The sequence below is a fragment of the Artemia sp. Qi Xiang Cuo genome, chromosome 5, assembly GCF_049724085.1.
Source record: "Artemia sp. Qi Xiang Cuo chromosome 5, ASM4972408v1, whole genome shotgun sequence".
NCBI classification, from domain to species: domain Eukaryota; kingdom Metazoa; phylum Arthropoda; class Branchiopoda; order Anostraca; family Artemiidae; genus Artemia; species Artemia sp. Qi Xiang Cuo.
Window position 1 is genome coordinate 79,914,496 of NC_142798.1, and position 12,261 is coordinate 79,926,756.

Genomic DNA, 12,261 nt, shown 5'->3' on the forward strand with positions numbered 1-12,261 from the left:
AACTTTATTCAGATTCTTATCCTGGATCGTTTTCAGTGGGATGGGGGATGTTGAGCTACAACAGTTTTTTTTCGGACGGGGGCGGGGGTACAAGGGTCAAAACCCCTAATCCCCCCCTCTCTGGATACCTTAGCTTCAATGTTTGTTTGCTAAGTTATTTAAAATTTCGCATTATTCAGTCCATTTTCCTCATAGGCTTCGTCACCAAAACTATAAATTAGGAAGTTGTTTGTTTTATTAGTTAACAAATGTAAATTTAACATTCCAGTTACATCCGATCCGAGTTTTTTAGTGGGAAGAGGAGGACCATCGAAGGGGAGGAAAGGTGCTAAAATTCCTGCTATTTGTATATTAATTAAATAGAAAAAAAGTTTTTTTTTTCAACAGAAAGTAAGGAGCAACATTAAAACTTAAAACGAACAGAAACTATTATGCATATTGAGAGGACTACCCACTCCTCAACACCTCACTCCTTACGCTAAAATTTTTTAGTGTTTTTAAAAAAGCTTATTGTTCTAATTAAACGACCGTTGTGTTTCAGGATTCATCTTTAAAGAATTGGGACAAAATTTAAACTTTAGCGTAAAGAGTGAGGTGTTGATGAGGGGGCAGCCCCTTCATATACGTAATAATTTATGTTCGTTTTAAGTTTTAATGTTGCTCCTTACTTTCAGTTGAAACAACTTGTTTCTTTGTTTAATTTCTGATCTTTTTTAATAATGCCAGGAAATCTGCCCCACCTCAACGGAGAAATCCCCCTCCCAACAGAAATATCCTCTAGACAATTCAGTGTCGGTGAAATTTTGCACCGGATAACTACCCTGAAAAAAAATAAATAAACACGCATCCGTGATTTTTTTTCTGGCAAAAAAAATACAAAATTCCGCATTCTTGCAAATAGGAACTTGAAACCTTTACAGTAGAGTTTTCTAATGCTCTGAATCTGGTGATGTAATGTTTATTTATTTTCTATGACTTTTAGGGGGTGTTTTTCCCTTTTTTGAAAATAAGGCAAATTTTCTCAGGCTTGTAGCCTTTGATGGGTAAAATTAAACATACTGAAATATATATATATATATTTGAAATCAGATTAATAATCCAATTCTTCTGATGTTTCAAAATCCCATTTCTTAGAGTTTCGGTTACTATTGAGCCAGGTCACTTACCAAGAACTCTTTGAAACTCCTCCCTGGAAATTTCATCCCACGTATAGTGCACCTCCTCCGCCAAATTCCTTCGAGACAGTTCTATCTTCGCTGAATACCCTCCCCCCCCCACCCCGCGTAAAATGTCTTGCAGAAATTCAGCATGAAAATTTTTTCTTATCATACTTTCATTTGTAAAAAGACTTTAATTTCTAATCGGTTTCTCAATCACTCTGGATATACCCCTTTACGTTGAATTTTTTTCCGGAAACCAAAACACGTGGAGAATATCCCCCCCGGTAATTCCCACGGAATATTTTGGAATTTTGTAAATTTTCCCAGTGAAAAAATTCCCCTGGAAAATTCACCCCGGAAAGTTCCTTCCCCAAAGAAGATCCTCCCTATGGAAATCAACACCAAGCACAAAATCCCCCCTCCCGCCTGAAAATGTCTTTATAGTTCCCAACAACAAATACTATACGACAAGTACGGAAAATTTCATAACGTATAGGCCTCTCTGCACAGACTCTGGGGGGGTCATTTTACCCTAAAGACTTATTTATTTGATATTTCAACTATCAAACAGTTCGTGGTAACGAACTGTAAGTAAGGAGCGAACCGGCTCAATGGTAACCGAAACTCTAGAAAACGGGTTTTTGATACCAATAGATACATCAAAAGAATTAGATTTCAATGCTGATTTCAAATATATAACTTTCATCGAGTTTAGTGCTACCCATCAAAAGTTACGTGCCTGAGAAAATTTGGCTGATTTTTAAAAAAAGGGGGAAAGACCCCCTAAAAGTTATAGAACCTTAATGAGAATCACACCATCATATTCAGTGTATCAGAGAACCCTACTGTAGAGGTTTCAAGCTCCTATCAACAAAAATGTGGAATTTTGCATTTTTTGCCAGAAGAAAGATCACGGATGCGTGTTTATTTTTATTTTTATTTTTTTTTCCCAGGGGTGGTCGTATCGACCCATTGGTCCTAGAATATCGAGAGAGGACTCATTAGAACGGAAATTAAAAGATCTAGTGCCCTTCTTAAGTAAAAAAAAAAATAGAGGGCAACTATGCCCCCTCCCACGCTTATTTTTTTCCCATAGTCACCCGATCAAAATTTTGAGATAGCCATTTTGTTCAACATGGTCGAGAATGTGATAAATATGTCTTTTAGGATGACTTAATCCCCCCAAGTCCCCAGGGGGAGGCCTAAAATTTATGAAATTTACCCAATGTTAACATATAGTATTGGTTATTGGGAAGTATACAGAAGTTTTCAGGAGGGTTTTTTTCTGGTAGTGGAGGGGGGGGGGGTCGGGGGTTATGTTGGAGGATCTGTCCATGAAGGAAGTTTTCATGGGGGAAGGGGAAATTGCCATGAAGGGGGCGCCGGACTTACCAGCATTATTTAAATGGTTATTGGGAAGTATACAGACATTTTCAGGAAGGATTTTTTTCTGGAGGGGGAGGGGCTAGAGGAGGGGGTTACTCTGGAAAATCTTTCCGTGGAGGATGTTTCTTTGGGGTAAAGGACATTTCTATGAAGGAGGCACTGGATTTCCAAGCATTATTTAAAAAAAACGATCAGAAATTAAATTAAAAAAAACAAGTTTTTTCAACTGAAAGTAAGAAGCAACATTAGAACTTAAAACGAACAGAAATTATAACGTATGTGAGGGGGTTCTCCCCCAAGTCAATACCTCGCTCTTTACGCTACAGTTTTTTTGTGCTTTCAAAAGAGCTATCTATTCTAATTAAACGGCCTTTGTGATTCAGGGGTTTGTGAATCAATTTTTTTTTAACTTTTAACGTAAAGAGCGTGGTATTGACTAAGGGGAGAACCCCCCTCATATACGTAATAACATATACGTAATAAAAAAACAATAAAAAAAACAAGCAATACGGCTCAATAGTAATCGAAACTTTTAAAAACGGAATTTTGATGTCAATAAATGTATCAAAAGAATGTGTTTATAATGCTGATTCTAAATATATAATTTTATTAAGTTTAGTATTACTCATCAAAGGCTACGAACCTGAGAAAATTTACCTGATTTTTTAAAGAGGGGGGAAACATCCCCTACAAGTGAAAGAATTTTAATGAAAATCCCTGTCAGATTCAGCGTATCAGAAAACCCTATTACATAGGTTTCAAGCTCATATCTGCAAAAATCTGCAACTTTGTATTTTTTGCCAGAAGAAAAATATACGAATGTAGAAGTTAGTTACGTAAGTTAATTTGTAAATTACGTCATAACCAAATTTAGAGACATCCATTTAGCACAAGAAAAGTAAAATTTTTATGCAAATTTTGTTAACTTATTCAATGACGGTGCGCCAAAATGAAAGCTGCATTAACTAAAAAACGATCAGAAATTAAATAAAAAAACAAGTTTTTTAAACTGAAAGTAAGGAGCGACATTAAAACTTAAAACGAACAGAAATTATTCTGTAAATGAAAGGGGCTGTCCCCCCTCCCTCAACGCCTCGCTCTTTATGCTGGAGTTTGACTCTGTCTCACAACTTTATTTCTTAAAACAACAAAAAACTTTAGCGTAAAGAGCGAAGCGTTGAGGAGGGGACAGCCCCTTTCATATACGGAATAATTTCTGTTCGTTTAAGTTTTAATGTCGCTCCTTACTTTCAATTTAAAAAACTTGTTTTTTTTTATTTAATACTGAACAAAACGACTATCTCTAAATTTGGATCAGACAACTTTGGGGAAAAAAGGGGCGTGGGAGAGGGGCCAGTTTCCCACTAGTATTTTTGGTCACTTAAAAAGGGCACTAGAACTTTTAATTTCCGTTCAAATACACCCTCTCCCGATCTTCTAGGGCCGTTATCTCGATTCAATCACCCCCGAAAAAGAAAAGTAATAAACACGCATCTGTGATCTATCTTCTCGTAAAAATAGCAAAATTCTAGATTTTTGTAAATAGGAGCTTGAAACCTCTACAGTAGGGTTTTCTGGTACACTGAATCTGATGGTGCAGTTTTCATTAAGATTCTTTGAATCTTAGGGGGTGTTTCCCCCCTATTTCAAAAATCAGACGAATTTTCTCAGGCTCATAATTTTTGATGTGTAGCCTGACGCTAAATTTCATAAATTTATATGTTTAGAATCATTATCATAAGCTGATTCTCTTGATGTATCTATTAATATTGAAATTTAGTTTTTTGGAGTTTCGCTTACTATTGAGCCGAGTCGCTCCTTAATTACAGGTCGTTACCACGAACTGTTGGATTTAACCCGGACAATTACCCATACCATCACCCGTAAAATTGAGTTGGCAAAGAGAAAGCAAGACATAAGACGAATTTCGTACAGGAGTTCTGGCAAATTCCCCCAGTTTAGAATTTTACCTGGAAAATTCACTCCCTGGAAATTTCCCTTCCCATCTAAAATTATCCCTGTTGAAAATTCCACCAGCAGAAAGTTTGCCCCCCCCCACACCCGAAAAATATATGCATGCTTCCCAATAACAAATACTATTTGTAAACAATGAGCAAGTTATGTAACTTAAAAAAACTTTCCCCAGGAGCTGTGGGGAGTCATGATATCTCCAAAGGCATAATTATTCGGGCTTTCAACTATGTTGAACAAAATGGTTATCTCAAAGTTTTGATCGAACAATTTTGAAAAAAAAGAGGCGGGGGAGCAGGCCTAATTGCTCTCCAATATTTTTGGTCACTTAAAACGGGCCCTAGAATTTTTTATTTTATTTGCGAACGTTTTTATTAGTAATAAATACACGTAACTTGCGAATTTACTTCGTAACAAACTTCTATATTCGCATATTTTGATTATGCATATGTGGGAGTTCGCCCCCTTGTCAATACCTCGCTCTTTACGCTAAAGTTCAAATTTTCTTCCAATTCTTTAAGACTGACCCCTGGATCACAAAGGGGTTAAAAAGAATAAATAGCTCTTTTGAAAGTACTAAAAAAAACTTTAGCGTAAAAAGGGATGTATTGACAAGGAGGCGAACTCCCTTAAGTTTTAATGTTGCTCCTTACTTTCAATTGAAAAACTTGTTTTTATATTTAAATTCTGATTATTTATAAAAATGTTGGAAATCAGGCGACCCTTCATGGAAAATTCCCTTCCATCATGAAACATTCCTACATGGAAAGATCCTCCCACGTAATCTTCTTCCCCCGACCCCCCCCCGCCCAACCAGAAAAAAAATCCCCTCTGAAAACATCTGTATACTTCCCAGTAACCAATTCTATATGTAAACAAAGGGCAAAGTTCACTTGCAGCCCTTCCTCGGGGGACTGTGGGGAATTAAGTCATCCTTAAAGACATAGCTATTAAATTTTTCGACTATGCTGAATAAAATGGTTATCTTAAAATTTTGGTCGAGTGGCTTTTGGAAAAAAATGAGCATGGGAGGTGGCCTAGTTGCCCTCCAATTTTTTTAGTCACTTAAAAAGGGCACTAGAACTTTTGATATCCGTTAGAATGATTCCTCTTGCAATATTCTAGGACCACTAGGTTCATACAATCACCCCTGGGAAGAAAATAAAAAATAATAATATTTCTTCTGGCAAAAATAGCGACGAAGACCACACTGCTTTTCCATAACAAACAACAAAAGCACGAAGAACAATACGGAAGTCTTTTTGAAAGACAGTGGGGATAATTTGAATGAATATTTCGGCCCTGTGTCCAAGGGCCATCCTCAGCAAGACAAAAATATATAAAAGAATAAAGACTCACAACAACATGCGATCACCAGATGGTCGCACAACAACATGGCCACAAGACTCATAACAACAACAGTGTAAAGAGCGAGGTGTTGAGGAGAAGGCAATCCCCTCATATACGAAACAATTTCCGTTCGTTTTAAGTCTTAATGTCGCTCCTTACTTTTTGTTAAAAAAAAATCTTGTTTTTTATATTTAAAATACATACAGCATTAATTACAGCAAAACTGACATAATTTTGAGGTGCTTCTAGCTCTTTTTAAAAATTTCTGTAAATTTGCTTTTCAATATAACGTTTTACTATTAAGACCAAGGATAATAATAATTACTATTCCTGATTTAGCTACAATGCTATTTTTCCCCACTAGTTACTTTTTTGGCAATTTTAGTTAAAGGACAAGGAGACAATTTGGCGTGTCAATCGAATTGTACTACAAATATTTTAATTGTATTGCAGTTGTAATACAATTACAGAACGAATTGCATTACAAATATTTTCTTTTGTACTTAATATTGAAAATAAACATTAAAATTAGAGTAAAATTTTGAATAGATGAGCTTTCATCAATTAATACCATTATACATCAAATATTCAGTTTAATTTGTTAGTTATTTCTAAAACTGTTCAATACCTCTAAAATTGTCCCCTTCCTTAACTGTAAAACCTAAAGCCTACTGCGTCATTGGCACTTCACTGAAAACGAATTATTTTACAAATATTTTACTGTCCAGTTCTTACAGCATTGAAAATGAAAATAAAATTACAGTTAAATAAAATCTTGAGCTGATGGATCTTTAAACAATTAATATCATCATATTACAAATATTCAATTTGATTTTGTTTATACTTTCCAAGACTGTTCAAGACACATATAGTTTTCAGTAAAGCGCCAATGACGCAGCAGGTTTTAGACTTTTATAGTGAGAGAAGGAGGCGATACTCAAAGTCTTGTTTGTAGGGATTTTTGTTCGTTTCAAGCTTGATTTGTATATTCAATTTAAGTTTCACTCGTTTTAAGATTTGTGTTCTTCATTTACATTAGTATCTACTGTATGTTTGTTTGCATTGATTCTTTATTTAGTTTCTGTTCGTTTTGGGGTTCATTTATACTTCAATAGCAATATATTTTTTTGCTTTAAGCTTGATTTGCATAGTCTATTTAAGAATTACTCGCTTTAATATTTATTTATTCGTTTATATTATTACTTGTTTTGTATCTGTATCTGCATAGGTATAGGTATTTGTATCTGCTGATCTTAAGTTGAAAATGGCCTTTACTTTTCCTTGAAAAACTTCTTTTTCGGAAATTTTTTTTTTTAATTAATTTCTGTTCGTTTTTGATTGCAAAAAGTTTCAAGTTTTTAAAAATAGCTTGTTTCAAAATCGAACTGTTTTTTTCAAAATCAAATGTTCATTAAAGTATCAAAACTAGTATCAAAGTAACAATATAAAAGTAAAAAAAATGGGTTTGTGTCGACCTTGGGGTTTTTACTATCTGATGTTTGAACTATTTTTAATAAAATGGTTATCTCAAAATTTTTAACGGATGGGTTTGTGGGAAAAAGGGGGTCGGGGGGCTAATTGCCCTTGATCTCTTTTGAATCTTTAAAAGTGAACTAGAACTTCCCATTTTCAATCAAATGAGCCCTTTCTGAAGTTTATACGAGCATCCCTATTATGAGAACCATATATACACCCAGGGCCTGACTTCCAACGCCTGTCCCCGGGCCCTGGGGGGGTATGTCGACCCAGAGCTTTAATACCTGATGTTTGAAACTATTTTTAACAAAATGGGTTTGGGGAAGAAAAGTGCGTGGAGGGGGAGGGGCCAGTTACCCTCCGATCTCTTTTGACTCTGAAAAAGTGAACTAGAACTTTTAATTTAATTTACTAGAACTATTTTAATTTTTATCGGATGCATTTGAAGGAAAAGAGACGTGGGGGATAGTTGCTCTCGGATCTCTTGATTTTTAAAAAATGAACTAGAACTTTCAATTTCCAATCGAATGAGCCCTCTCTGAGTTTTATACGAGCATCCCTTCCTTTTCAGCTGTAGGCTATATACCCGCCAAACACAACTTACAACGCCTACTCTGGGCCCTGAAGGATTGTGTCGACCTCGGAGTTTTCGTTATAAGATCTTTGAACCATTTTGAAAAAAATGGCTCTTTCAAAGTTCTTTTCGGATGAATTTGACGAAAATACGGCGGGGTGGGGGGGGGGACTAGTTGTCCTCTGATCTCTTTTAACTCTTTAAAAGTGAACGAGAACTTTGAATTTCCAATCAAATGAGCCCTCTCAAACGTTTATAGGAGCATCCCTTCCATTAGAACCATATATGCCCCCAGAACATTACTTGCAACGCCTACCTCGGGCCCTGGGGGATTGCATCGACACAGGAGTTTTTCTTATCTGACCTTTGAAGTATTTTATATGCCCCAGGGCATCACTTACAACGCCTGTCCCCAGGCCCTGGGGGGTTGTGTCGACACCTGAGTTTTTGTTATCAGACTTTTGAACAATTTTTAGCAAAATGGCTATCTCAACATTTTTATTGGATGCATTTGGGGAAACAGAGGCATTGGGGGGGGGGGGGGGCTAGTTGCCCTCCAATCTCTTTGGGCTCTCAAAAAATGAACTAGAACTTTCAATTTCCAATCAAATGAGCCCTCTCTGAAGCTTTAGCATCCCTTCCATAAGAACCATATATTTCCCAAGGGCATAACTTACAACGCCTTCCCTCGTACCCTGGGGGGCTGTGTGGACACCAGAGTTTTTGTTATCTGACTTTTGAACAATTTTTAGCAAAATGGCTATCTCAACATTTTTATTGGATGCATTTGGGGAAACAGAGGCGTTGGGGGGGGGGCTAGTTGCCCTCCAATCTCTTTGGGCTCTCAAAAACGGAACTATAACTTTCAATTTCCAATCAAATGAGCCCTCTCTGAAGCTTTAGCATCCCTTCCATAAGAACCATATATTTCCCAAGGGCATAACTTACAACGCCTTCCCTCGTACCCTGGGGGGCTGTGTCGACACCAGAGTTTTTGTAATATGGTCTTTGAACTATATTTTCAAAAATGGCTATCTCAAAGTTCTTATCGGACGGGTTTGAGGAAAAAAGAGCATGGTGGGTGGGGGGGTAGGTGCCCTCCGATCTCTTTTGACTCTTAAAAAGTGAACTAGAACTTTCAATTTCCAATTAAATGAGCCCTCTTTGAAGTTTATACGAGGATTCCTTCCATAAGAACCATATAAACCCCGAGGGCATAGCATACAACGCCTGTCCCTGGGCACTGGGGGGTTTTATCCACACCGGAGTAATTTTCAATTTCCAATCAAATGAGCCCTCTTAGAAGTTTTTACGGGCATACTTTTCATAAGAACCATGTATGCCCCCAGGGCATAAATAACAACGCCTGCCCCCGGGTCCTGGGGGGTTGTGTTGACTCCAGAGTTTTGTTATAGGATCTTTGAACTATTTTTAACAAAATGGCTATCTCAAAATTTTCATCGGATGCATTTGGGGAAAAAGATCGTGGGGGGGGGGGGGGGCTAGTTACCCTACGATCACTTCTGACTCTTAAAAAGGGCACTAGAACTCTTGATTTCCAATCGAATGAACCCTTTTGAAATTTATACAACGACCCTTTCTATATGAAGTGCCTCTTGGAAAAAATAATAATAAATAAATAATAAAACATATGAGCCGTATGGCTTTTACTATAGGCAACGCTATGGCGTTGCCTCTGATAGTTATTACGGCTAACAATAATACATTCCACAATAATGTTAGCCATCGATTACAGGTAGTACAAAGGCGGTTTAAAAATGAAATGAAGCAAGTTGCTATAGTGACTACTTTGAAATGTTGAGTTGTAGTGTTTCTAATGTGCTTTATAATGTGTTTTCTAATGTTGGGTGTATTGTTTTCGCTATAACTTATGTTTAATTCTATTTGTTTTATTCTATCGTAGCCCAGATGTTTCATAATAATATTTAAAGTTAGGAGTTAACTTATCATTGCCATCAAACTCAAAAATTTCCACCAATTAAAGTGAATTATGCGTTTAAACAATTTTGCTTGTGACTTTTCAATCAACTTAGACTTTGAAGAGTCAAAAGACTCAACCTGCGTATTCTCTCTTCCTCTCTCTCTCTCTCCCTCTCTCTCTCTCTCACACTCACTCTCTCTCTCTCTCTCTCTCTCTCTCTCTCTCTCTCTCTCTCTCTCTCTCTCTCTCTCTCTCTCTCTCTCTCTCTCTCTCTTTAACTCTCTCACACACACTTTCAGTATTTGCAAAACTCCGCCACAAACAGTTTTCCTATAATTAATGCAATATTAATAATACAACATTGTAAAGCTGGAGTTTTTGTTTGGAGCAGAATTTTCTTTCCTTATCTACAACAACTTTTGATGTTGAATCAGAAACACGAACATTATTTTTCAGCTGCCCGAAGTTTTTTAACTGATGTTTTCAATGTGCAAGAAAGCCCTGGCTAAAATTATAGATTTAGAACATAAAGCTGAAGTAAGAAAATTTTCTTAAAAATTTTCCAGCGAAAATGTTCAAATACTGAGAGACAAATAAAATTACTTTAAAAGGTTGTTACACAAATGCTGCGAAAGATTGAAAAATTCCGATCAGAATTTTCTAGTCAGGACAAAAAGTTACAGCAGGCTTACATAAATTTGTCTAAAAAACAGAATTGATAAAAATAACACTATTAAATAGTGTTAAGCAGTGCTTTCGTTTGTTATTTTACGGATAAAGAAAAATCAAATAAAAGTAAAGAGCAACATAAAAAAACAAACAACCCAAATTATAATGTATTTCAGGGGGGGGGGGGGCTCAAATACCTGATTTTGGGTTCTACTGTTGTTCTTTTCTTTCATTAATTTTTTAATTTAGTATATTTTTTTTATGTCGTTTTAATTTGTAGTAACTATTTTGAATTATAACCTCACATCATATATTGTCACTATGGGATCAAGTGCCAAAAAAGGACTAAATGGTGACCAAGATCCTCCTCCTCCCTGTCACTTCCAACTTGTAAAAGCAAAACACTAAATTCCATTCAAAAGATCCTACTTCCGATATCTTACGACCATGGGTTTGATTCGAGTGTTTTTTTTTATTGTAGTTTTCAAAAGATATAGGGAGGAGGAAGAGATAGAGTAATTCAGTCACGCAGAATTACATCATCTCTCAATGTGTTATTCTGAACTCGTTATTTGTGTTAGAATGAGACCTTTCCTGAAATTTTCTAACAACCGTGTTCATACGATCACCCCTAAAAAAGAAAAAAACAACAACAAATAAAAAACCAGGAAACACGCACCCTCAAGGCTTTATCCAGGAGGGGGGGGATTGATCTTGCAAAATGTGGCTTAACCTTTTCATCTTTTGTCTCATTTATTTTTATAGGGTATGGCCCAAGTTTCGGAAGTGGTTATGGCTACGGCCTTGGAAGTGGTTATGGAGGATATGGTGGATATAGCGGCTATGGTGGATCACCCTACGGAGGGTACGGTCTAGGAGGATATGGTGGATACAGTGGTTATGGTGGATCGCCCTATGGAGGGTACAGTCCAGGAGGCTATGGAGGATATGGCTATTATTAAAGATATATGGCCATTTGCTACAGTTCTTTTGTCATTTTTGTTTTTGCAATATAAAATTAAAAGCTAGATTTCTATTTTTAAACGCATTGTTTTTTTATATTTAGTTGAACCTGCTTACAGCTATAAAGGATGCTTTGTAATTACGCGAATAATATGTTTTAAAAATATCTGGTATTGGTGAAGTCAAAGACTTTAGGTCAGTATAAAGACCAAATATCTAGACCTTATAAGGTCTATTACCTATTAATAAATAGACCTTAGACGCTAAATAATGCCGATTTAAGCAACCTCCATTGGTCATTTCTTTGTGGATGGCAACGTTTAAGTAAATCGTCTCCTTACACAAAGCACATTCGCATAAACTCAATAAACAGAAGAGGGTGGTGAATTAGGTAGTGGGCCACGAATAAACAGGGTTGCTACGGTGCTGAATTTATGTACATACCTCCACGGAGAAGAGGAGAATATCAAGATTACTAAGCTTTTTTTTCTTGTATTTCAAAAGGCATAAATAGAAATTTCAGTTGCCATGATTTTCATCCCAATGTTATGGGTCAAAACAAAAAAGGGTATTACACGGAGGCAATAATTAGCTTTTAAGATTCCAATCGAGCCAAGTTTCATTGCAACTGAGGTGGCTCACATTTTCATTGTAGATTATTAGTAAATTGAAAAAAAAAATAAAAATTGTTAGTTGATATAAGAGCGCAGAAGTTATTTAAAAATGTAATAGACAAAGTACATAGTTTACTGCAGGTGGTAGGCAGGGAC

General features: G+C 36.3%; 1 protein-coding gene across 1 annotated transcript in view; it reads left to right on the forward strand.

The window, feature by feature from the left end:
• Window positions 1-11,565, forward strand: part of LOC148952587 (uncharacterized) — a 37,853-nt gene extending 26,288 nt beyond the window's left edge. The window contains exon 3 of the mRNA XM_089089028.1: window positions 11,294-11,565. Within this exon, the coding sequence (XP_088945154.1) occupies window positions 11,294-11,490 (197 nt within the window). The 3' untranslated portion in view covers window positions 11,491-11,565. The remainder of the gene's footprint in view (window positions 1-11,293) is intronic.
• Window positions 11,566-12,261: the final 696 nt, after the last annotated feature.